This window comes from Stegostoma tigrinum, chromosome 2 (genome assembly GCF_030684315.1).
Source record: "Stegostoma tigrinum isolate sSteTig4 chromosome 2, sSteTig4.hap1, whole genome shotgun sequence".
Taxonomy (NCBI): domain Eukaryota; kingdom Metazoa; phylum Chordata; class Chondrichthyes; order Orectolobiformes; family Stegostomatidae; genus Stegostoma; species Stegostoma tigrinum.
In genome coordinates, this window is record NC_081355.1 from 59,216,439 (window position 1) to 59,243,598 (window position 27,160).

Here is a 27,160-nt window from a genome sequence, read left to right on the forward strand (position 1 = left end):
CCTTTGGCACAATTCATGTTTCTGAACATTCTTCGAAAATTACGTTTAGTGCAATCTCTCAGTGATTTTCAGTATTCTGGGCGGGTCATTTTATCTGGGCTTGATGACAGTACTTCTTTTGGCCCTATTAATTTAAAGTGGATATTTCTGGAAAAGGTTAGTTCAAATAGTCCAACAATTTTTTTTAAAAGGCTTTTGTACTAAGAAAATCAAGACAAACATTTATTAAGCTTATTTAATATCCCCTTACGCAAGTAAAATACAGCCCTGCTCATTGCTAAAAGATCCCACCTTTCAACTGTTTCCTTTTTCATCTACTTAATATTTCCTTTCATTCTATTAGTTTTTTTACATAAATACATAGGGTAGGTGTTTCAGATCACCAAGGATTAAATTGACTAATTCTTCCAAATATTGCTTTTTCCAAAAGAAAAGAAAATAAATTCTTATATTTAACCACAAAAAAAGGCTTCTTTGTAAATCTGAAATTAGTTTACTCAAAGTCTGCTTTCTATTTTCTCCCATTGAGAAAGTGGTCATTGACATTTTATCAGAAGTTATCCTTGGGTAACATTTCATATGCAAATATCAAATTATCACACATTATGAATCAACAATATCAAATAATTTATTTCTGAATTTATTTTGTGTCCTGGAAGAACTTGTATTAAAAATTATATCAAATCAAAATGATATCAAATCATCACTTTTTAATACTGTTACAAAAACAAAATGTCACAGACACTGAAAATCTGAAATTAAAAGTGAAAACCCAAAATAAAAGCAAAAAAAAAATGCTGGAAATACTCAACAACACATGTATTGTCTGTGGTGAGGGAAGCAAAGTTAATGTTCCAGGTCATTGACATTAGTTCTGGTTTCTGCTCCTTGCATAAAATTACTATTGAGAGATGAAAGCAAAGTTCTGCATGCTCTTATACTTTGATCTCTCATTTAAAGCACATGGTATCATAATCTAAAAATGAGAGACATTTGATTTCACAATACAATTCAAAAGAATTGTCCTTTTCTGGATATGAAACGGTCAATCATGTCGAATGCTCTTTCAGGTTGGTCGTAAGGCAAGATGTGTCCTCCACCTCGTATAATTACCTTGAACAGAAAATATAAAATATACTTTAATAAAGTTAAAAACAACAAAATAAAAGTCACAACTTAACATTCGTATTGAATCTCTCCTAAATTCAAGTTACGAGTGCACTCAGCACATATTATAGATCAATGTCATCTGAAGATTGCCTGGTTGTCAACCATAAAATAAAAACTTCACCAATGTTCTCTACACTGAAGCCAAATGAAAAAGTACCTTTGTTGGCAAGGTTTCCTAAAGTACAGATCACACAGAAATTTTAAGTACTAATTCATCACTCAATCGACCCCATTTGTTTCTTTTCCAGTTTTTAATACTGTCTGCCATGTGGTGGTGATTTGTTGGTTTATGCAGGGAGTCAAAGTTGCTATGTCAATATGCAAGTGTCCATATATGGGGTGGTCTGGAAGTATGGGTAGTACTGGGAGAAATTCCAACTCTGTTTCCATCATAAAGCTGATCAGAAATCTCCATCATTTTTACCACTTCCTGCGGCGAGTCCTGGAAGCAATTGTACAGAGATATTCAACTTGCTTGGCTACACTATGAACACACCCTCTTTGGCCACCAACTCCAACAGTGGGACTCAAACTGTATTAACTAGCACCCCTGAATTGATGCAGTTTAGGCCTCTTCTTATGGCACAAGGTGACTATGAAGATGTGCAAGGGATATTCTCCATGACACATGTATTATATCTACATACCTATGGAGTGAAAGGCGGCTAGCTCCTGTACAGAGGACAGATTGCTCAGTTGATTGGATGGCTTGTTTGCAATGCAGAGTGATCATAGAATCAAAAAATCCCTGCAGTGTGGAAACAGGCCTTTCAGCCCAACAAGTCCACACCGACCCTTAGTACATCCCACTCAGACCCAATCCTCCTAACCTAAACATCCCTGAACACTACGGGCAATTTAGCACAGCCAATCTACCTAATCTGCAGATCTTTGGACTGTGGGAGGAAACCGGAGCACCCAGAGGAAACCCACACAGACACAAGGAGAATGTGCAAACTCCGCACAGACAGTCGCCCGAGGTGGGAATTGAAACCCTGGTCCCTGGCGCTGTAAGGCAGCAGTGCTAACCACTGAGCTATTGTGCTGCCCCTTGATGCCCAGATGTGGATTCAATCCCCTTACCAGCTGAGGTTAGCATGAAGGACTCTTCTTCTCAACCTCTCCCCGTGCCAAAGGCATTACAACCTTCAGGCTAAACCTCCACCAGTTGTGTCTCTCTCTCCACTCTTGGTCCAGTAGGACTATGGAAAAATTACCTCCCAACAGCAAAAGCAAAATAGCAGCTGAGGAAAATGTAGCTCTGAGCCCTCAGCTTTTATTCTGTGTTTTGCCATCATTATACCAAGAATGATCTTTTAACATAATAAATTGCTGGCATAGGCCAGGACACGATGCTGAAACTTCAAAAATGTAAATTAAAACATCACGATTTAGGGGAGATGATCTTGAACAACTCAGTAGCATCTTTAAAATTTTTGGGACACGAGGACTATTGAGCATGGATTTGGAGCAATTTGCAAATGGAGCAAAACATGGTGTGAAAGAAATCTTTGCAGCTGCCAATCCTCAACTCTTCTGGCAGCACCGTGGAGACAGGAACAAAGTTAATGATTCAGGCCAACGATCTTTCATAGGAACCTAAATGACCCCTACCTGCAGCTTCCCACTCCCCTAACTCACCATTTGCTGCAAGCGTCAGACAGCACTGGGGCCAATCTTTGTGGAGGGGGCAGAAGTCCTAGTGCCGCGTCTGAAAGCGAGAGGCCAATCTATTCGAATTGGCGGCAGGAGCCGGCCAGCAGGGGATGGGGGCGCGTATTGCAAGCAGCAGCCAGTTGAGGTGCGCCCAAGAGCTGCCAGAGGACCAACAACTCAGCCATGCTCAAGTCAACAGTGGCCATTGCTGAGGTTTGAGGTCAGAGAGAGAAACCACCTCAGTGACCTGGCAGCCCCGCAGAAAGCCGAGTGAGCAGTCAGGGAATTGGGGATTCTAGAATTAGAATTAGCTTTATTGCCACATGTACTCACAGAAACAGGCAGGAGGGCCTTTTGCACTGGGACAGGCAGGAGGCGCGGCCTGCTCCAGGAGCAGAGGGAGGCGAGGCCTGCTCCAGGAGCAGCGGGAGGCGAGGCCTACTTTGGGAGGTGAAAGAAGTAAGGCTCTGAAGCCAGCCTTCTTTTTGCCCAAGAGAGTGATGGGGAGGTTGGGGAATGATTTTAAAGCTGTTGGGCAAGTAAGGAGGAGAGAGTTTCTGCTGGGAATAAAGAAAATAAACTCATTTTTATTCTAAATAAAAACCTAAAGAACAGCAGATGCTGGAAATCAGAAACAAAAACAGAAATTGCTGGAAAACTCAGCAGGTCTGGCAGCATCTGTGGGGAGAAATCAGAATCAACGTTTCGAGTCCTTCCTCAGAACTAATTGTAGCTAGGAAAAAAAATTGTTTATTTTTAATGCAGAAGACGGGGTGGGGGGAACGGGGTAAAGAGTAAACAATATGTGGAGATAAAGCCCACAGACAGATAAGAACAGTTAGACAGACAAAGGAGTGGATAACAATCAGCCTTGGAGAATGAATAAAAACCAAAAGAACTGCAAATGCTGTAAATCAGGAACAAAAACAAAGTTGCTGGAAAAGCTCAGCAGGTCTGGCAGCATCTGTGAAGGAGAAAACAGAGTTAACATAGGTTAGGTGGATTGCTAAATTGCCTGTAGTGTTCAGGGGTCTGTAGATTGGGTGGATAAAAGGGGGATGGGTCTGAGTGGGATGCATCAAGGGTCGGTGTGGACTTGTTGGGCCAAAGGGCCTGTTTCCACACTGTCGGGATTCTAATTCTAATTCAACATTTCAGATCCGGTGACCTTTCCTCAGAACTCGGAGAATGAATGCCTTCTAAATGGGACTATTAGTGACTAACAATGGGTTGCGTTTAACAGCAGATCACACGATAATAAGTCCCGGTGGGTGGGGGTTGAAGTAAGAATATGGGAGAAAGTGACTCAAGCCCAAAAACTGTTGAAATCAATACTGAATCCAGGAAGTCGTAGAGTTCCCAAGTGGAAAGTGAGGTGCTGTTCTTTCAGGTTGCACTGAGCTTTGCTGGAGCACTGCACTAAGCCTGACACAGAGATGTTGGCCAGGGAACAGAGTGGTGTGTTCACATGGCAGGCAACTGGAAGCTCAGGGTCTTTTATACAGGGGAGAGGTAAGTGTCCTGCAAAGTGGTCACCTAGTCTATGCTTCATTTCCCCAAAGTAAAGGAGACCACATTATGAGCAGCAAATGCAGTAGACTAGATTGAATGAAGTACAGGTAGGGCCCAGGTTACCTGGTGACTGAGTAAGGGAGGATGTAAATGGGCAAGCATAGTCATCATTCGAGAGAAAGTTGCTTCCTGTCGCTTGTGAATGATGCAAATTTTCACCTTGAGATTGCATTCATTGGAAACTCAGTATTGTATTAATGTTACATCAAAGCTGTCCTCTCTCTCGGTTCTTCTCCACCCCCAAATTTCTTCACAAATTCTTGCATGTACTATCTGGTCAAAGTGCCCTGAAAATATCTATGTTTCATTGATCTCTGCATGAACTTGATACTTTGATTAGGTTAGATTAGGTTACATTCCATACAGTGTGGAAACAGCCCCTTTGGTCCAACAAGTCCACACCGCCCCTTGGAGCATCCCACCCAGACTCATCCCCTTGTAACCCACACACACCTGAACACTATGGGCAATTTTGCATGGCCGATCCACCTAGCCTGCACATCTTTGCTGCTTGTACTTTCTTCCTTTCAAGGCTTATAACAGATTCCCATCTCTTACCACATAAACAGATCTAGGTTAAATTAATTTGCAAGATAACTGATAACTGTGTTTAATAGTAAGATGAAAAAGAGCAAAACTTCCACAAACTATAGTAGCATTTCTCCAGCTATAGGGCAAAACAAATGTGCATTCACATTGCACATCATGAACAAAACTTTTTCAAACTTCAACGCAAATACTAAAAAAAAATGCATACTTTAAACCTAAAAATTTACTCAACTTGACTGTCTTCTATTTGGAGTGCATTTGTTAGTACTTTAAATAACCAACAATTTCACAATCTTGACCCAAAGTGTTTATTTTTAAGCAGACTGAAATCATTACAGTGGAGCATGGAATAGCAGTGTCCACAAGCTGAAAAAAACTAGTATTTATAACTGCAAAGTGTTGCAATGCAGACTGATTCCCTCTGTTCCACTGCATTTCTGGTCTATAACTGAACAGTTTCTCATGGATGGAATTAAAGGAAAGTAATCCAAACAGCACCACACCTTGGTGATCACAATACACACCTCCAAACACAGCGACTTGCAGGTGGTTTTATTAAGAGATAAGTAAAAGGAATTCCCTCTGCCGACAATCAAGAACAAAGTTAAGCAAATACAAGGACGTTTAAAAAACTTCATCTTCATCTACCACAAATAAGCTCACTGGCTCAGTGGAGCCAGTTGCCCCAATACATGCATTGAGCTCTCACTATTACAACCATGTCCATGTGTAACCAAGGAAAGCAACAACAACTAGAGCTTGTTTTTCGTTCATGTATTTGTTTCGCTTGCAGGGGTCCAAAATAATTTATTTGAAGATGGACCAAACAAGGAGGTAGGGCACATGAGCTTTCCCCAATTTCTCCAAAGTGTTTCTTAAATCTCCCACAACATCTTAACCTTCCCCAATCCTTTTTAAAGTGCTCTGAAATGTTTTCTTTTTTGAACACAAATGGTATTGCACAGTATAAATTTGAGGCTTCATGGTGTTGTCAAAGGTCTGGTATCGATAAAGTTAAAATTCAACAACCAGATGGTGGTTGAAATTTCTGCAATGCATGCAAAATGCAAGACTTTAGCATGGCTATTGTGACATTTTTCTTCGGAAAGGAAGCACTCTTTAGATATCCAGGTACCATTCAGAAATATTCAAAAGGAACAAATGTTGTAGTTCGAGCTAAGTAAGGAATGCATCGTATACATTGAAAGAGTTCATCAGCATCAAGTGAATTTAAAAAGTCGTTAGACTGTCATAAGATGATTAGGGATAGGAGCAGGAATAGAACACATGACCTTCATGTGAGCTTCACCATTCAACATGATCACGGTTCACTTTCTACTGCAACTACATTCTCTTACCCTATTTCCATGTCCCTTAATTCAGTTAGGAAGCTATCAATTTAGGCCGCAAATATACTTAGTCATAGCGTCATAGAGATATACAGCACTGAAAGAGGCTCTTCGGTCCAACTTGTTGTTATCGACTAGATATCCTCAATTAATCTAGTCTCATTTGCCAGTATTTGGTCCATATCCCTCTAAACCCTCCCCATTGATTTACACATCCAGATGCCTATTAAATGTTGTAATTGTACCAGCCTCCACCAGCTCATTCCATACATGCACCACCTTCTGCGTGAAAAAGTTGGCCATTAGGTCCCTTTTAAATCTTTCCCCTGTCACCTAAAAGCTATGCTCTTTAGTTTTGTACTCACCCACCCCAGGGACAAAGACCCTGTCTATTTACCCTTTCCATGCCCCTCATGATTTTATAAACCTCTATAAGGTCACCCCTCCCCCTCCAATGCTCCAGAGAAAATAATCAATAAACATCTATATCTTTGGGTAGAAAATTTCAAAGATTAATATTCCTCTGGTGAAGGAATATCTCATCTTAGACCATTCTAGAGTCTCCAGGCACATGAAACAAACCTTCAGTGGCTACTCTTCATGAAGGAAATTGTAAAACAAGACAGAACGGAGACCATGGAAAACGGACACAGGGATTGCAATGTGTGGTTATTCCGTGCTGCTTTATTGAAAAGCAGGAAATATACCAACTTTGTGCTACCTATTCATGATAATGATTCCTGTTTGCAGCCAGTGCTGTGTGAGCATGGAGTCTATCATACTTATATTCCAGCCCCACAACAAATAGCCTGCATCGCTTAAAAAGGCAAGTGTATTGTGGCTGGGCCACCTGCTGGGAGCCATTCACACTATGAATCTGTGCAGGAAATCAGGGAAGAATGACAGAATAAATGAGATAGCAGGCTCCACAGCTTTCAGATGTCATCCTGGATGTCCTGGTGTCAGAGATAGAAAGGAAGAAAGGCATATCATGTATCTGCAATGTGACAGGACTCTCTCAATTTGCATGGTCAAGACACACAGAGCCTTGGAGGTCAGCGTCCCAAGTAAAACAGGAAGAAGCTGAATGCAGTGTTAAAAGTAGTACACTGACCTCACAAAAGCAGTCAATGTGATTAGAGGCACCTTCAAATGCTAAATATTTATCAACTGCACCTTGGGCCTCGTACACTGGTCAAATTACTGCATTCCCACCACTCAACTCTCTATTAATCAGACATCAAGAACCAGATTATCCATCCTGATGCAGAGAATGAAGTATGTTTCTCAGGCCCTAAACATAGTAGGTGACCCCTCGACACAGGGCCTGGATTCCCCCAGCCCCTGTTTGCCGCACAGCAATTTTCATTGGAGGATACACTGGGACAGGCTGGGATCTAGCTGCCTCCACATGGCTGGAACCATTGCAGAAATGGGTGTTTTAGAACTTTGGAGGTGTGTGGGTTTTGGAAGGCAATGTGAATCTTACCAACACAGAGCTATCATGAACCATGAGAAAACCATGGATTTGTGTTGGGAACTGTGGAAAGGTTGAGTACAAAATGTGTTGCCTATCCTACATACTATTATGAAATGCATAGAATATCGTATATCTGTTTTACTACAGTGACTGATAAGAGAATGGATTTGAAAAGGTAAGTAAGCATCAAATATTGTGTTGCCTGGTTGTTACCTCTGACAATTGTCAAGCTCTTAAGTGAAAAGAACAACATTATGGAAGAGGTAAAATTTTTCAGGTGCTTGAGGCTTTCCACTGCATAAAGTGCAACTTTGCATTGTATAATTTTGTAAGGCAAGTCCAGTTTTAAAGGGAGATCTAGTTTTGTAAAATAAGCCCATTGCTTTATATTTTTCCTTGACGTTCAACCTAACTATCTGTTTGGCTGATTCAGTGTTTTAACAGATAGCTCAGCCTCCGACATTCTTCAAAAACTCAAATGCATTCTGCTCACAGGGCCTAATTTATAAGGATTTTCCAATCAACCGGTACAGAGATCTTACCACACAACTTTGGATCAGTTGGGACTTGAACCCAATTTATTTAGTTTCTTTCGGCAAGGTCAATTTGAAAGCTTGGCTGCCTTTCAAACCACCCTCTGGTTCTACTCAACAGAGGTTGTTTACAAAGCTCTCTAGGGATTGTGAACTTGCTCATTTTTACAGCTTTATGATTGTTTGAAGAGTATAGTGCTTTTAAAAACAGCAATTCAAGTAATGTTCCTTTGGAGTTCTTCAAAGCTTCAACATGTTATCAAAGGAATGACAAGCTCAATTTAAAGGAAATACTGTTCTTTGGATTTTGTGGGGGGGGGGGGGGGGTAAGGCAGGACAGTCAGGGGCCTCACAGTGGTATCCAAAATTCCAATGTATTGGTGAACAGAGGTGTGTGTTTTAACCTAGCCACTTCTTTCTCTACTTTGACACCTGTCACTTCTGGACTCGAGGCCACCCCTATATTCACACCTTTATTGCAAGATGAAAATCCTGCAAACTGGCACTCCCAAGTAGGCCTCCGTCATGAAATTCTGCCTCTATATCTCACACTTATAAACAAAGTTTAACCTCTTGAACTATGGACTAAAAACTGGGAAAAAATTGGTTTCAACCAAAGAAACAGTTGGCGAAGATTTGTAGTTCTGCAAAGAGTTCCAGAAATTCATTTTCATCTTCAATACTGGGTTATTTAAGCACTGGGGGTGAACACCAGTCATATTGTCTCCATACATTTGTGTGCTCAGGAGAGTTTTGCTTGCCTTTATCTTAAGACTGATTCCAGCCCCTTCCTCATTTACAAATTTCACTGCTACGGGGAATCATCCTTTCTTCACTCACTCTGTCTATCCATTTGAGACTTTGTAAGTTTCTATGAGATTACCCCTCATTCTTTTAAGCGCCAGAGTGTACAGGCACACGGTTTTGTCAAAGGTCACTCCCACTATCCCAGGAATCAATCTGGCAAACTCCGGCTGCACTCACTCTATGGCAAACGCACACTTCCTCAGGCAAGGGGACTACAACTATACACAGCACTGCAGGTGTAGTCTCACCAATGTTCTATAGAACTGAAGCAATGTGGTTTTGCTCAGATCAGCTGCTAGGTTGTTTGATGATACAGGGGGTTTTACGGCCAAGTGGTCTTTTTTGATTCCTAACTTGTGTTCATATCTTCTCTGCCTGAAAGTAGGTCCTTGGTGACTATGTGCTGAACCCCAGATTTTCTATGATAGGTAGGGTGTGGAGGCAAATCTTCAGTCTGCCTCAGAGAGAATGGGATTGAACCTTGTGCTGTTGGTGTAAATCAGAGGCATATACTCGCCATCTGAGCTAAGCACACCCCCAATAGGTTTGATATGGAAGTAGACAAATTGAATCGGCAAAATATCTGAAAGGTGCATGCAGACAGGTTAGAAAGACACTTTCAACACGAAGTACAAAGTTTCCAAATATTCACAGAATTGAAACTACATTCTAGCACCTAGTAAGTTTTCATTCAAAACCATTTCTTAAAAAAATATATACTGGGCATACATATAGTATGTAAGCAAACAAATTACACTGAAGCACATGCTGAAGATTTAGAATAATGTCCTTTAAAAGTTTTAACGCTGCCCTAAATTTCGGAAACATCTGGAGCTGTAATTTTTAAACAAACCCAGAATAAATCATTGTTACAGTACAGGAGGAGGCTATCTGAGCCATTGTGCACACACCAGTTCTCCAAATGAACAATGCACTGAATTTCTCTCCCCATAAACCAAAGTATTTTCCCATCCTTCCTTTCCAGACATAACTCCAACTCCCTCTTCCATACCTTGATCAATCCTGCCTCCACCACAATCTCTGGCCGTACATTCCAGACCTTACCCAATCACTGTGTACAAAGATTGCTCATCATGTCTCGCTTGCTTCTTTTGCCCACTACGTGAACTCTACGTCCTTTTACTCTTGATCCTTCCACTCGTGGAGTAGATTTCCCTGTCTTCTCTGTCTAGACCCTTCATAAATTTTAAATGATTTCAAATCTCCTCTCAACATTCTCATTTCCAAGGCTTATTAGTCAGTGCATCGAGTACAGGAGTTGGGAGGTCATTGTTGTGGCTGTACAGGATATTGGTTTGGCCTCTTTTGGAATATTGTGTGCAACTCTTGTTCTCCCGCTATAGGAATGATGTTATGAAACTCGAAAGGGTTCAGAAAAGATTTATAAGGATGTTGTCAGGGTTGCAGGATTTGAGCTATTGGGAGAGGCTGAATAAGCTGGGGCTATTTTCCCTGGAGCATTAGAGGCCTTATAAAATCATAAGGGGCATGGAGAGGGTGAATAGACTAAGTCTGTTTCCTAGGGTAGGGGAGTCCAAAACGAGAGAGGGTATAGCTTTAAGGTGAGGGGAGGTGGGTGTGGAGATTTAAAAGGAACCTACTGGGCAACATTTTCATGCAGAGGGTGGTGCACGGATGGAATGCACTGCCACAGGAGGCGGTAGAGGCGAGTACAATAACGCCATTTAAAAAGCAGCTGGATGGGTACATGAGAAGGAAGAGTTTAGAAGCTTATACACCAAATGCTGGCAAATGGGACTAGATTAATTAAAGATATATGGTCAGCCTGGCTGAGTTGGACCAAAGAGTCTGTTTCCATGCTGTACATCTCTATGACTCTATAAAGGTTCTCCAAACATGTTGAATCTGTCTACATAAAGGACATTTTGTATCACTATCATACAATCTTTCTACACCCTCTAATGCCTTCACATTTTCCTAAAGTGAGGTGCCGAAAGCTAGATGCAATACTCCACCTGAAAGAAAAAGTAAATAGACCTTGCTGTACAAGGTGCAGTTTCAAAATTTCCAGTTGATACGAAACTTAGAAGGACTTTGAACTTTGAGAAGGATAGTGTAGGACTTTGAAAGGACCCAGAATGGTACTGGATTAGGGTGGGCAAGTGGTAAATGAAATTCCAAGTGGCTAAACATGAGAAGTCAAATATATATGAGGAAAAGGAGGAGTTTCAACATGACTAATTGGTAACTTTACTGCAAAAAAACTTTCTTCCTGCTCAAAAACATCCATTAGATATAGCCATTAAGAAATAAATGCAAAATACTGCAAATGCTGGAAATCTGAAAGAAAGGGAAAGTGACACAGAAACTCAACGGTTCTGGTAGCATCTGTGGAGAGACAAACAGAGTTGACGTTTCAAGTCCATTATGTCTCTTGTTCAGAACTTCATAGACGCTGCTAGACCTGCTTACTTTCTCTAGTATTCAGTGTTTTAGATATGCAACATCACTGGTATTTTGTTTTTAATCCATTAAGTACTATGGTTTCCTCGTGTTCACCAAATTTTGTATTCTCATTGTTACTGCTCATTGTTGGTTTTAGTTAATATTGGTTCATATTCTCATTTTTAATGGAAAAACTGTGAAGATGGGATCAGCAAGCTGTTCCTAGGCCTCTATCAGTTTTAGTCAAAAATGCTTACTGTAGCAGTATACTACAATTAAACATGCTCAGGTTCACATCTCCTTACTGGGAAAGGGAAATACTTGATATCTCCTCAAGGATGCTTTCATTTACCTGTCTGCTCACATAGAGAACTCTCATTGCAATCTCAAGTCTTATAGCTGTTTGATGTTCAGTTGATTAGCCACCTCATCTACATTTTCTTTAGGCACCAGAGAAAAAAAAGAACTGAAGTATTAGTTTTGTTGTAAATATGTAATTAAATGCAACTGATTTAAAGTCCCTTTGAAATTTTAATTCAGCCAATATGTTTACCTGTCCAAAAGACCTGAAGTTATTTGGTTCATCAGGATCTGGCAAAGACTACTTTATTAATATGTGAGCAACTGCTGAAATTCAGTATATACTTAGTTCTGGCCTGAGTCTAATGCATAATGTAAAAGAGAATAAGAAGTCTTGAAATAAAAACCATTCTTCCTCTCCTTCAATTCTGGTCATGGGCCAAGCAAAATCTCTTTGCTTTGGCACTTTGTTCGTTGACCAGAAATTCACCTGGCCAGTCAAATAAATGCTGTAGCTAGTGTGGCAGGTTCATAAACCTGGGACAAGTGACTTATTTCCTGAAACTCAATGCCTATCCACCACCTACAATGCAGATATCAGTGGTGTGTTGGAATACTCACCATTTGCCTAGATGCATACAGTTCTAATAACACTTGTGGAATTTGACCACATCAAGAATAAAGCAGCCTGTTCGATTTGCATCACATTCACCAGCATAAACATTCATTCCCTCAAAAGTATGCTGGTTGCTATCTTTATGTTTTGTAGCAACCTACCAGAACTTCTTCGATAGAAGCTCCCAAATCTGGGTCACTGCTATTTAGATGGATACTAGAAAGATGCACTTAGGAAAACCGTTGCTTTAAATTCAGCTCCCTGCAAAGTAAACATAATCCTGACTTGGATATGTATCAACCTCTTCATCATAGCAGAGTCAAAATCATGGAACTCTGAAAATAACATTACCATGGGAGTAACTCCATCACCACCTTTTTCGGGGCAACTAGGGATGAACAATTAATATTCTTTCTCATTATACATGCAAATTAACTCTAATCCTCACCCTTCTGAATCACTTCTGCTTGGCATATTCTCAGTGTTATGGTTATGATTTAGAAGTTATGCTTTGTGAAATCACAGCCTTGACATGTTCTCCCCTTCAGTGTTACAGCAGCAATGCTTGATCAAACTTACATTGTTAGTTATGCATTGTTAAAAGTTGTAGCGTGATCTGTTTAAAGTAGGAACTAGGGGCAGAATCCTTTTGTGGGATTGGGGAGCGGGGAGGCAGGGTCACACCAAACAGTTTGAGAGTTGACAAGACACCCGCATTACATCGTGTGGAATTGTGTCAAACTGCGAGTCATTCAGGCAGTGGTGAGAACTTCAACAGGCCTTCCCCGGAATGAAGACCCTAGGAGGAGGAAGTCCGGTGTGGCAAGTTCTGTTGGCCAATCAGAGGCTTGCAGCTTGTGCTCAGCAGTGCCATGAAGAAGCCTGTAGCAGCTGAGGAAGCAGAGCACCAGCATTAAGGAAGAGCAAGGTTACAGTAATGAGGGTCACAGGCAAGGGTAAGGAATGGTCAACTCTCCCTTCCCAACGCCCACTCTCTTGATCACCCAAAGGTGACAAGTGGCCTACACAGTTCCACCTACAGTGTGTGCTGAATAAACAGGCCTGCTGGCAGCTGCATTAAGCCAATGGTGTTGGGCAGAAGCTCTTAAGTGGCCCTTCATTGGCTACTTAAGGACCTCAGTTGTACAGAAAGCAGGAAGATGAGCCTTCTCACCCAACAACTAATTCTGGAGGAGGCAAGAAGGTAATAGTGTCTAAATACATCACTCTCCTACCTCCAAGATCTCTATTACCACTCTATTGCTTCAATTTTTGAAAACTACATTTTGGGATGTAAATGTAGAGTGAAAAACTGAAAAGAAAACTACAAAAATTTAACACTGGGCCAATAAAGAAGTAACTGTCTACAGTACAACAAGTGTTGCATCTTTTTATTATTGGATGTGAAGCTCTGTCTAACATTTAGTGCACAAGGCTCACACACCAGAATTAATTTAAATCATAGTCCCCGTAAGGAGATCAATGGCTGCTAAGTTATTTCTTTTAGGATGGAGCTCTGATCTTTTCAATCAGTTCCTTAACGTTAAATAGACATTGAGATTACCGATGTATTTCCTAGTAATTGATAATTTCTGTTTTTTTTCAACATGCGGAACAAAACTATTTTCTGATGCTCGTCTTCCCAATGTTTCTTTAAAACTGTACTCTATATTTCGTCACCAGTTATTTTTACAGAGTTAGTTAAATCTCCTTACTTTCCAATTGCGGTATTACCATGGGCACATCTACAACTTTTAGAGAACAAAAATCAGGCGAGGTATTAAACACAACGGTGAAATTTCAGCCTGGATGTCAGTCTGCATTCGGGCCTTTTGCAACCAGCAACTTAGATTCCCAAGGAAAGCCCCGATTTATTTAAACATTCCTGCAACCACACTCAAAGACTAGACCCCTGGAAAGACTGAATAGCGGAAAACTGCTGACGTGTATGAGGGAATAAGAAAATTCATGAATGGAGATGAAGAATGACCTTGAAGAAGCCCTAATTGTTTTTTTTTGCCAATTTAGCTTTTATGCTTTATGCGGCTTTTAAACAATCCATAGGAGTGAGATTTGCAGGAGACAGAGATAATGGAAGATGCAATGGTAAATTGAAAACCAGAAATTCTAACTTCTACTTCCATACAAAGTAAGTTAGTACAGATTATGAAATTTTATTGAACTGTTGCTTTAAAAAAGCAAGGCAAGCCAGGCAGCATCCAGAGGAAAGGAACAGAAAATGTTTTGGGTATTACCCTTCTTCAGGACTGCATGTGGGGTTGGGAGGAGCTGCAGATAAAGAGAGAAGTTAGCAGAATGGTGATGATAGATGGACATTGGCAGTAGATACGATCTGGTTGGTCGATGGGAGGGATGAATCCGGTCGGTGGCTGGAACAGAGGATCAGTAGGTGCAACGGAAAGAAGGAGATGGGGCTGGGAAGGAAGCCAGGAGATGGGTGGGAAGGTTATTTGAAATTGGAGAACTCAATGTTGAGTCCTCCGGGCAGTAGGGTGCCCAAGCAGAAGATAAACGTGTTGTTCTTCAAATTTGCTACAGTTGTTTTAAAAAGGCTGAATTATCCAATTAGCATCTGATATAATGATGCGTTAATGGCCGCACTTTTTCCTCCAGCTCCACTTAAAAGTGACATACTGATGTGTTTCTGCGAGTTGTGTACCTAGGTCCCCAGTTCCCACTTAAGGTGGCTATGCAGTTCTACAGTAATTGAGAAATGCATCACACGGGGATCAAACTACAAGGTCAACTACAAGCAACCTTTCTTTTAAAGCTTGCAATTGCACAGATAATGCATCAATCTGAAAAGAGACCAATGCAGTGCAATAAGCAGCCTTCACACAGCAAACAAAGGTTCAAGGAAACATTGTATTTCTGTCCTGGTGAGGAAAGTCAGGCTGGACTAGCTAATACAAAAAGGCCAAAGGAGATGACAGTTCAGGCTTCAATACCTCTTCCTTTTGAGCCAGTGCAGAGAATAGCAACTTGATGATGATTCTTCATGGATACTGAATTATATTTTTAGTTTATCTGGCCAGTATTGATAGTAGGCTAAGCTTCTACGTGGGAAGTCTTTTTATGGGCTGTGGATTAAAAATGGGGAAAGATACACAGTCTCACTGAAAACAAAGGAGTAAGGAGATGAGGTTTGCAGCTTTAAAAACAAATTATTGGAGGACACTATGAGTTGAATCTACAATGTTGTCTTATTCAAGCAGTGAGGGAATATTCCAGACAGAATGGCAATGCCTGTGTGTGCTCCCAGTGACAGTCTTATGATTACTGAGCACTCAGAAGGGCTTAGCAAACTAATACCTACTTGATTGTTTCCTGGGCAGATGGCCACAGTCTTGGGTGTGGACAATAGTGCAGAATCATCCAGGTACCAAAGAGAAAGCATTCATCACTCTCTGTCTCTCTCTCGTGTGGAGAAGGGGAAGAAAATGCCTAGTAGCTAGCTACAGTCCCTTGCCTTGCTTTCTAAAGCTGTTCTTTCTGCAAATCCTCAAAAGGAAAAAGGAGAAAATGCACTTTCAAACGTACAGAAAGGTTGGCTCCTCAACCAGTGAAAGAAAGACTGAGAAATGGTGTATCCAAAGCCTTGTATTGCTAAATTGGAAGGAGATGAGAAAACAACTCATCAACAACTATGATCCAGGCAATGCCAAAACTGTGCTTCTCTGGCTTTCCCCCACCCCACATATTTGTCACATTATTGTGTGCTGTCACTCTGTGTCTGGTATATGGGAATTTTAAAAAGGGTATAGTTAAGTTATAGAGTTACAAATTAACAATTCATGCTTTTGTCTTCCCATTGGTTTAACAGTTAATCGAACAGTTTGATTATAATAAGTAACAATTTTCATGCAGTAAAAAAAGCCTGGTGCACATTTTCTTTTTAACCTGAATTAGTGAATAACATTGTGCAATTCAGTGGTTTGATCAAATTAGCATATTTTTGATGGCTTTAGGAATTCTGGGACTAGATTTCCAGCACATGATTGTCTCCATGATTCATGACAGATGGATCAGGTCTGTGTGTTCTAATTGCAACTGGTGATGAATATCCAACCTTTCATTTTCCCAGAAACTACAGAGACAAATAATGCACAATAGGCATAAAATCTGCAGATCGGGTAATTAATGAATACATCCAGGAAATAACTATGTTCAAGTCTTTCTTCCTTTCAAATATTGCACTGATGGCACAAAACAACTCACTATCAAATTTAACACTTGACACTGTTTAAACAAAGAAATACTTGATACAATGCCTCATTCAAACTCAAACTTGTCTTTCAATTTCAATTGCTGACTCTTTGTATGTTGAGCATTGTTAACGTCAGTATGCATTGTTTGTCTTTTGATTGACATTCATTTTTTGTTCAAATTCTGATCCTAAAAGTGATGTATTGAAGTGATAAAGCAGATACTTATCATTAATAAACTGCACTTCAGTTTATATGGAGATGCCTGCACTTGTATTATGCAGAACATAGGGGATACTCCCTTTAGAAGTTCTGAAGTTTACTTCAACTTCCAAGTTGTGGTTTCTTTCCCACAGCACTCAATTCCATGCTCTGCACATGTGCAAATTTGCTATCAAAGTGAAAACATAATGGCATCATTCTGCTTGTGGTTTAAACAAAAATCTCAAACTTTCTTCTTCCAATTTCATTACAGTTGCCATCTGGATGAGTTTTAAGGCATCTGAGGGCTTCTGAATTTGCACAAATGTAATGAAACATGATTTCAGGCGGCTTCATAAATTGGGCTATAACTGCTCTAATTTTCATGAAATGGTTGGTCTGTAAGTGTTCAAATTATCAAAGCATTTTAAACAAAGACTTCATACAATAAGGTCCACAGGAGTGTCTGGATTCAAAAAGTGTATGAATTTCACCTAAAAATTATTTAGCAAATTGATACTATTCACAAAAAAAACTTGTATTTGTATATCTTATTACCTGAAGAACTACGGATGCTGTAAATGAGAAACAAAACCAGAAATTGCTGAAAAAGCTCAGCAGGTCTGGCAGCATATGTGAACAGAAATCAGAGTTAACATTTTGGTTCAGGTGACCCTTCCTCAGATTTCTCTTCACAGATGCTACCAGACCTGCTGAGCATTTCCAGCAACTTCTGTTTCTGTGGCATTTATATATCCTCTTTCTTGACACAGAACAGAATCATAGAATCCCTACAGTGTGGAAGCAAGCCATTTGACCCATTGATTTCACACCGAACCTCCAAAGTACAGACCACCCAGATGCACCCCCTGCCCTAACCCTGTAACTCTGCATTTCCCACAGCTAATCCATCTAGCCTGGGCACTATGGACAATTTAGCATGGCCAATCCACCTAATCTGCACATCTTTGGACTGTGTGAGGAAACAGAAGCACTTGAAGAAATGCATGCAGACACAGGGAGAATGTGTAAACTGCCCATGGACAGTCACCCGAGCTGGAATCAATCCCAGGTCCCTGGCGCAGTGAGGCAGCAGTGCTAACCTCCCTGTTGCCCTAAGTACTTCTCACAGCACTTTTCAACCATTAATTAAAACAATAAAAATAATTAAAAGAACACAGGAACCAACTTGTGTGCAGTAACATTGCACAAAAAAATTAACCTCTAAATTGTTCTGATGAAGTTGGTTGATTTAAATCCACCTGAAAAGTAGATCAGGTATTATTTACAGTCTCATCAAATGACAGGACCTCCAGCATTAATATTTCCTCAGTAATATAACAAAGGGTCAGGCTCAGCTAAGGAGAATGAGGAATGGGCTAAATGCCCAATCCCAGGAATGAGTTTGGCATTTGCTTAATTTTTGTGCTTGTACCACAATTTAGTGATAAGTGGAGGCTGGATTTTTGCAGGAGGGGCAGTCTGAGGCAGATTGCCACTTCAGCCCTTCACTTTAACTAAAGCTGGCAGCTCTGTAATTGAATAGGATCGTAGAGTCATGCAGCACTTTGGCCCATGATGTCCCTGTTGACCACAAACACAAGACTACGCAAATCCTATTTACCTGCAATTGGCTCATAGCCAACCACACCCTGAGCATTTAACTGCTTGTCCAGATGCTTCTTAAATGTTGTGAGAGTATCTCACTGGACTCAAAATGTCATTTCTGTTTCTCCCTCCACTGATAGTGCTAGACGTGTTGGGTGTCTCCAGCAATTTCTGTTTTTGTTTGTTTCAAAAATCCCATCCTTGGTTTGAAACTACATAAGAATTTGTTTCACTTTGTTTTAGTGACCTACTTCTGCCTTGTCTTTCTGAACATATGTTCATTCAGAAACTATTTTCTGCCTTTTGAATTCTCTCTCCAGTTTCCCTTACCATGTCACTTCCCACCACTCTTTCAAAACCTCCTCAAACTCTCCTCCTTGATCATGCCTTTGGTCCTTCACCCTACACTCTCTGCTCTGTCTCCTTCCCATTCTGGGTGCCCACTTTCATTTGCCCGTGTTCTTTACTTAAATACTTCAAATTGCTGAGAAGAGATTCTGCTCAATGCTGTCTCTGAAATGTGGAACCACAGTTCCATTCTGATAGTTCTTTTGTAACTCAGAACTATCAGACAAAGTCAACCCGTGCCCTCTTTTTACAGCAGTCAACTTCTATTTAAAAAGCCTGACAGCTACGTTGACAGCTGCTGTCTAACCATTTGTACATAAGTAAGTGTGATGTTCAGTCCACGTAACTTAACACTCCCACAACTATTCCTCCCTTTCCCATGTTTCCCCTTGTCCCCCCCATGCCCCGTCATATCGCCAAGTTCCCTCACACCCACCCACTCAGTATCCACCAGGGACAGATTTCAGTAAATTAAACGTCCCACAATCTAAGAGGATTCTCTCTCTTACACACATACACATTTAATACTGAAGAATCTAATTCATGAAATCCATTATAAAAAAATTTAAACCCTTTCTAGCAGTCAATCCAGAGTTAACCACAAACTAATTCACTCTAATTCATTCATTACATCTAAGACAAATAATATTTTAATGGCCTTATAATTGCTAGTCAAAATATGAACTCAGTCCTCCTGATGGAATAAGTGTTTCTTTTTGGAGTGTTTTGAAACTAAGCCAAGCATTTGTAATGGGCTCGGAGAGAATAACAGCCTTCTTGCAGTTGGTGGGGGCACAATCTATTGAACCTGTAGGAATAGATGATTAATGGCTTTCTAAAGCCATACAAGACCGCCTATCAATATAGTAAAGCAGTAGGTGACACTTTCTTCTTGTAACTGACACTGTATTATCTTTTTCATGCTTAATTGTCTGGGGTTTTAAATGACTTCTGGCCATGACACTTAAAGAGATCTTAGCTAGTCTTCAAAATGTGCCTCCTCCATAAATTGGTGGTTCCCACACTGTAGAGTAAGGTGCTTGGAGCAGTAAAAGTAGGGTCTGTTTGAACTCAGCAGTCATTTCAAATGACCCTGCTGAGTTCAGGTTTCCCACCTGTCATTCACATCTTGCTCCCATTCCCCCCCAGCAAAAATGGGATCTGCTAGCAATCCTGGGACTTCCATATCCAGGTTTCATCCACCATTTTTAAAAACAATCAGCCTCTGGAATTTACCCAGCTCCGTGAAAATCTGACCCCTACTGTAAGACGCCGACTGGAACAACCCCCTCCATAATGGTGGCCCAGTGTTGAAGCACATATTTGATTTATTGTCAAAAATTGTGGAGAGAGAGCATTACAATGTTGCAGAGCGTCCACTCCCAGATTATTGAAAAAGGCAGCCTCCTGTGCCAGGCAATCCCAAAGGCCTTTCTATTGACTCTCCAGCTTCAAGAACACTTCTGTTGTCCTTAATTGGTTGTTGAGCCAGCTCTCCACCCAATCGCTGGTCAGTTTTGGGGAAAATCACATCTGGTGATTGTTCCACACCGTGCTGGTTTCAGATCCTGGCATGAGCCTCATGTTAGGCTCCTGAAACCCACAAGGAAAGCTTGCCAATTCACAGCTGCCAAACAATCTTACGTGTCTCATAAAAAAATCAGCAAACTATTATGATCGTAGTACCTGATAAAAATCACCAACGTTTCGAACATAGCCAGCTACTTCAGTGTCATTGGGATTGATGAACCAAAAGTTTCTCTTTGCATTTTTGAATTCTTCAGCTCTGGACCATGGCACAGTAAGCAGAAAACGTTCAGTTAAAGGAGCTGCCACAATTATATCAAGTTGTCCGCTATACATCAATACCTAAAGGAAGTAAATCGAGAAAAGTAAATATTATCTAATGTCCACTTTACGCCTTGGAGGAACTTGAGCATTCAGTCTGTAAGTTCAAAACTTTTGGTGAAAGCAATCTTTCCCCATGGTATAAAAGATTTTATATTGAATGTTCTGGATCATGACATTTCAACATCCATGCTGTCAGATCATTTGTTGGCCCATTTGCTACTGTATGAAATATTTAAATATTCAGCATAATTCATGTAAAATAAGCCAACAAATTGGATGAAATGTCATTTCTTATACTTTCGAAAACCTTTGCTGGACTTAAGAATTGAAACTGAAGGATAGAACAATTGTCAAGTGTTCTATACTAAATCCTCACAGCTGGTGTGTGTGCATGTTGCAATGTGGAAATAATCAAGTGATCCCTGAACACATGGCAGAGACTAAAGTATATCACGCATTGCAGGCCTGAGAGGCCTAATTAGTCTAGATAACAAACCATGAATTTCTTTCAGGAACTGACAAGTTTCCACCCCATATTATCTTGAGTAAGTTTAGACTTTCAATTTGCCTCTCTAAAACTCTACTTGTGTGACAGAAGCAAGCTGCCTTCCTCTAAAACAGGAGAGAGAAAAGGTAACAGGAAATTTATGACAAATCTCAACAACCAATTTTAAACTGATAAAAATTATTGACACTGGACAACACCAGGACTTGTATTTAAAAATGTAACATGCTGGAACACTAAGCGGTTCAGGCAGCATGTGTTGCGAGAGAAGGGACACCTCAGATTGATGCGCTTTTTCAGCAGGAATCAGAAAAGTTAAAATGAAATAGTAAGGGAAAAAAGTATAGAATTGAGAAGGAACACAGGGAAAGGTCTGTAAAATGGTGAAAGATAGGAAAGGTCAGATGACACAGTAATGAAAATGGGCAAGAGGCAATGGTAATGGGACAAGCAAATGTACAAACCAATGGTCAAGAAGAGGCATAAATGGAAACAGCAGAATCATCAATAATTACAACTGCTGTACTCACATGGGAAGTTGCTATGGGAACGGAAGTAGACGCTAAAGATGATAGAGAAGTGGACTAGAGTCACAGGGATTACAGTTCCTTCAGAATGCTGAAAGGGAAAGGGAGAAATGTGTCAGACAGTGGCTCTGTGTTGGAGATTGCAGAAATATCATTTTTCTGAAGCATCTGTCGAATGTGGAGGTTGGTGAGATGGTAGGTGAAGACAAATGTTCTGTGAGGGAGGAGAAGGGATGGGAACAGCAGTACAGAAAATGGAATCAATATCCGCAAGAACTCAGACAACAGCTGTAGAGGTCATCCTCAATTGCAAGAAAGGAAAGTTCAATGTTGGATGGGAGTTGGAAAGACTGAAGAATGACATTTTGTGCAAAGGCAATTTTAAGGAGAAGAAAACACTGCCCAACCAAAAAGAATAACATTAGTCAAAAGCAATGGATTTTAATTAAATTATTGCTGTATATTTCCTATGCTAACAGTTTTTTATTCTGGATAATCAGCTGTTGCAGTATTTAATTCAAATGATGTCTTCCTGTGTAGAATGATACAGATATAACTGTTAAGTATCTCCATGGTCACCTGCTCCAGCCTGTCAAGAACAATTTCCAGACTTAGCTTCCAAACAATAAAATAATGTGCACACAGCAGTTCTATCGATGCTTTATCATGGCTCCATTCGTAACACCTGGGGAAGATGGTGGTGTAGTGGTAATGGTATTGAACTTGTAATCCAGAATGGAAGGCTAATGTTCTGGGTATATGGATTCAAATCCCACCATGGCAGATTGTGAAATTTGAATTCAATACAAAATGAATCTGGAGTGAAAAATTAGCCTAGTGGCAACCACGTAACTACTGCCATTTCATGTAAAAATCCATCTGGTTCATCAATATCTTTTAGGGAAGGAAATTTGCCATTGTTACATGACACAGCCTATCTGTGACTGCGAACCCACAGCAATGTGGTTGACTCTGGGCAATAAATGCCAGCCTTGCCAGCAATACCTATATCTAAACAAATATAAAAAAAATTGCCTTTGAGTCAAAAGGTTCTGGGTTCAAGTTTCAGCAAAGAAACTCAAGCACATAATCCAAGTTGGATGAGATGTTAGAAAAGCCTTGCCTTCTCCATGTAAAAGATCCTATGACACTGCATCAGGGAATAGGGTAATTATCCCCGGAGTCTTGGCAAATATTTTTCTTTTAATTGACACCACTAAGACAGATTATCTGTATGCTACTTTTGGATGTCTTCCATACATTAGGACAGAGGCTAAATTTACAAAATATCCCATTGGCTGTAAATTGGTTTTTGCACGTCCTGAGGGCATGAAAAGTTTTACGTAAGTGCAAGACTTTCTTTCTTTATTTAAAATTGGTTGTTTCCTTCATATTCATTGGATGCAGGCAACATAAGCAAATTCAATGTTTATCGTCCATGCCTAATGGCCCTTGAGAAGCTAAGGGCAGAAAGACATGTTCTCAAATAAGACTAAAAATATTCCTGGACCATTTCAGAGGGCAGTTAAGAATCAACCACAATTTTGTACATCTGGAGTCACGTACAGATCAGACCAGGTTTCTTTCCTTGAAGGACATTATTGAACGAGCTTTTTTTTCCCAAATACAGCAATCTGGTACTTTTGTCAGTACTGTTATCGGTGTTAGATTTTTTAAAAAATTATCATTTTATTTGATTAATTGATTTGAATTCTCCGACTATCATGGCGACATTTGAACTAATATCTCCAGCCATTACTTCAACTCTCTGAAATACAAGTCCAGTTACAGAACTACCATACTACCATACCTCTGATTAAAAAAAAATCAGGAAAAATGCAATTTCCTGATCTTGATTTTTTTCCACATAATAAGTGAATCAAACTTGCATTACATGCAATCACATTAATAGGATGGAAGCCAAACCTGTAAAGTGATGCCTACTTTAAATTTGTTTAGCTTTCACGAAGCTCATTTAATTACAGACTGTGCTACTCTTGTTAGCTAGTTAAATATGCACCTTTCAGTGATTAGTAATTACACGTTTAAAGAAAGAAAAACCCCAAACCAAGTCAAACATAACCCAATATTATCTATGCTTTTGTGTTTATTATTACACATTCTGCCTTATGTACGTCATGTGGCAACATTTTCCTTTATTGAAGCCTCCCGCCTCTCTACACTTTCCATCATTTGCCTCATTTAAACTGCTGCAGCTGATGTGTAACCCTGTTACCACATCAGATCTCACTGGTTCCCACAACGCCACATCCTTCAAGCATCTTACCTATCCCTTTGCTGTCCTTTAAACCCAAATTAACTACCAGATCCCCAACACTCACTCCAAATTTTAGCCCAAGGTATCCTTCCTTTGCTCTCTCAGCCATTTAAATAGAGTGACCTTTCATTCTCAGTGATCTCCATCTTCATTTCAGTCTATCTTGCTCATTCTTCCCTGAATTCACTTGCCTTTTGTCCTCAGTAAACCTCCCATCTACAGGATCTCTTCACCTTTTTCCATAGCGTCCCATTGGAACATATAGTGTCCCATGACCTCTTGATCAGAACCAGGGCAAGATGAACGTGTACACTGCTAATAATTGGACTTATACCATTATGGGACCCCAGCCCAGGATGCCACTGACTCTTAAAGCCCTCAATGAGCTCACAAACAAACACACAATGGGCACCCCACTCCAGGACAAAGTAGCAGTTTTCCAAGATATGACTGTCCTGCAGTAAGAGCCCAAGTCCCTGTGCCCATCAGTTCTGAAGGTAAAGGATGCATCCTGGGTGATGAAGACCATCCTTGGCCTAGCTCTTTCCTGGGCAGGTATAGCCCCACTGAAGAATGACAGGAATTGTCAAAGCTCAGAATCCACATTAGGCCTTAAACCATGGCCTGGGAAAAGTGACTCATGGGGGTGACTGGTGAAAAGTCTTCCCTGTGTGAGGTTTGATTCCTCCAATCACAGGCTGTTCTCTCCTGTGTTTCCTCCCAAGACCTGGAAGCGAGCTGCAGCCGGAGTGGGAGCTGAACGAGCACGGGCTGAGTCCCAGAAGTGAGTTGCGGCCGGGGCAGAAGGAGAGCGAGCGCAGGAGCAGAGTGAGTGTGGGCCAGCCGGGCCAAGTCCTGGATGCAAATGTGGGGGCATGAAGGCATCCAGGCCTCGTGTTCTGAAGCCCAGCATGAATGGGTTCAGGAGAAAAGGACTGTAACTTGAGTACTTAGAAGGCACTATTTATACTTATTCTGGATGTTTAAACTCTGTATTCCTATGCTGATCTTTTTTTAAACTATTTCAATTCTATAACATTACTTAAAGTACCTGTACCTTGGTACCCAGTAGCTAAGATGATGCCAAGAGGCAATGTTCCAAACTTTTCACTGCAATCTTTCGAGTGCACATGACAAAAAAGGCCATCCTGTCCTACCCTCACAACCCGCCCCATTCTAACCCCACATCCCACCACCCCCCATCTTTTTGCTGCCATGCACATGCCCTCAAACTCATGGTCCCTTCCACAGCTGCCTCCTGTTCATCCAGACCTAGCAAAAGGCAGGCCCCTCTCAAACCTACATCACCCACCCCACCCAAAAACCTTCACGCTAAAGACAGCCCTACCTCAGCCTGGCCCCCAGTTAAAGGGACTCCTCCCCTATAGCAATGTTCTCACTACCAGCATTTCCTTTCATAATTGCCTGCTGGTTTTCCAATTTAGAGGCTGCTTCTATCCTGTGGTTACTGCTGAACCTCATAGCAGCAAACAGCCTCTGATTGGAGGAATGAAGCCTCACACAGGGGAGACCTTTCACCTGTTACCCCCATGAGCCACTTTTCCCAGGCCATGGCTTGTGGCCTTATGTGGATTCTGAGCTTTGACAATTCCTGTCAACCTTCGGTGGGGCTACACCTGCCCAGGAGAGTGCTTGGCCAAGGGTGCATCCTTTAACTTCAGAACTGATGGGCACAGAGACTTGGGCTCTTCCTTCAAGACAATCAGATGTTGGAAAACTGCTAATTTGTCCTGGAGTGGAGTGCTCATCGTGTGCCATCCTGGGCTGGGCCCCCATGATGGTATAGGCCCAATGGTTAGTGGTGTACACAGAGGGAGGCTTTAAGGGGAAGTATAGGTGGAGTTAAGTTGGGGGGGAAAGAATGGCAGGGAGACTGCAAAGGTGCTACTGGGATATGTCTGGGAGAAAGAGGAAAGTTGCAGAGAAAACAATTTTAACACTCTCCACAAAAAGAACCTTCAGCTAACTGGGACCTAGGAAATCTGGAAATCACTGGGGTAAGAAATGACTTGCAAATGAATGCAATGATGATATTGAAGACACTGTTGAATTCTTCCAATTCTGCTTGAGAGTGTAAATATCCAATATGTCAAAACAAGTGTAGAAGGTACTGTTAATATTTCATTGAATGGACAATTAAATGAGTTTGAGAGTAAAAAGGGATCTGCTGAAAACCAAAATATAACCCCCAAATAAAAGTGGCCCATGTCCAGAATCTGTAGTCTTTTGCTCTTCTGTTATTTGTTCCATGCTGCATATTTATAACTATGGCTAGGTTCAATTTAAAATGATCACTTGTGTGGATAGGAGTTGCACATTATTGCAGAGAATGTGTTGGTGCTCACTTATTGGAAGATTTTACCATGGTTAAACTTGGAAGTGAAGCCAGGAGTCACACAAGTATAGAATACACCATTGTTCATTCAAGGTATTTTTATTTGTACAAGGGGATATTATTTGCACTGCTTGTTGTTGTTGCCCAGATATTGCAATAGGCCAGGTTCAAAGGAGTGCAGCTGACTACATAGTATGAATGACCAGGTTGTATGTGATTGCTTGTCAAAACTGCGACTGTAAAGTGTATCATACAAGCTGAACTTTCAATGTGCTTTACACAGTAGAATATAAAAGCCAAGAGGTTTTGCTAAGCTAATATAAAACAATTCAACGCCATTGTGATGATGGCTCCCGATTCTAGGTATCCAGAGATGTGAAGGATCGTATAAAATATGAAGAGGTGAGGTGACGCAGTAAGGGATCTGATACTGGAGATTCAACAGGGCAAATAATTTCACTCTTGGGCCCTAGTTTGGATTAATGACAATGCCATCTTTGGCCATCTCCTTGTATTCCTCACTGTTTGCATCTGATGCTCCCTCTGTTTGAAACTTAAATTACCACACATGCACAGTCGCACAATAATTTTAAAAGCCCTTAAACACAAACAAATTCCTTGCTTTCAATGAAAACAATGAGCAGTGATTTGCATCTGTTGATACTTTCCTAATCCACTTATTGGTGTCCAGCCTCTTCATTCCTGGTCCATAAATGAGTTAATGTTGCAAATAGTTTCTCCCTTCAATTGCTGTTCATTTGCTTTTGCAATTAGATCTCTATTCAACTTCATCTCAGATTA

General features: G+C 40.8%; 1 protein-coding gene across 3 annotated transcripts in view; it reads right to left on the reverse strand.

The window, feature by feature from the left end:
• Nucleotides 1-236: 236 nt before the first annotated feature.
• The window catches only part of cpvl (carboxypeptidase vitellogenic like), a 94,714-nt gene continuing 67,790 nt past the window's right edge, over nt 237-27,160 (reverse strand). For 2 of the 3 annotated variants that reach the window (XM_048557482.2, XM_048557493.2), the window contains exons 12-13: nt 20,529-20,711; nt 237-1,113 (exon numbers count right to left, since the gene is read on the reverse strand). In XM_048557482.2, the coding sequence (XP_048413439.1) occupies nt 1,012-1,113; nt 20,529-20,711 (285 nt within the window). In that variant the 3' untranslated portion in view covers nt 237-1,011. Of the gene's footprint in view, nt 1,114-20,528; nt 20,712-21,728; nt 21,817-27,160 lie in introns of those variants that run through there. The other variant, XM_048557502.2, reaches the window with a different exon arrangement.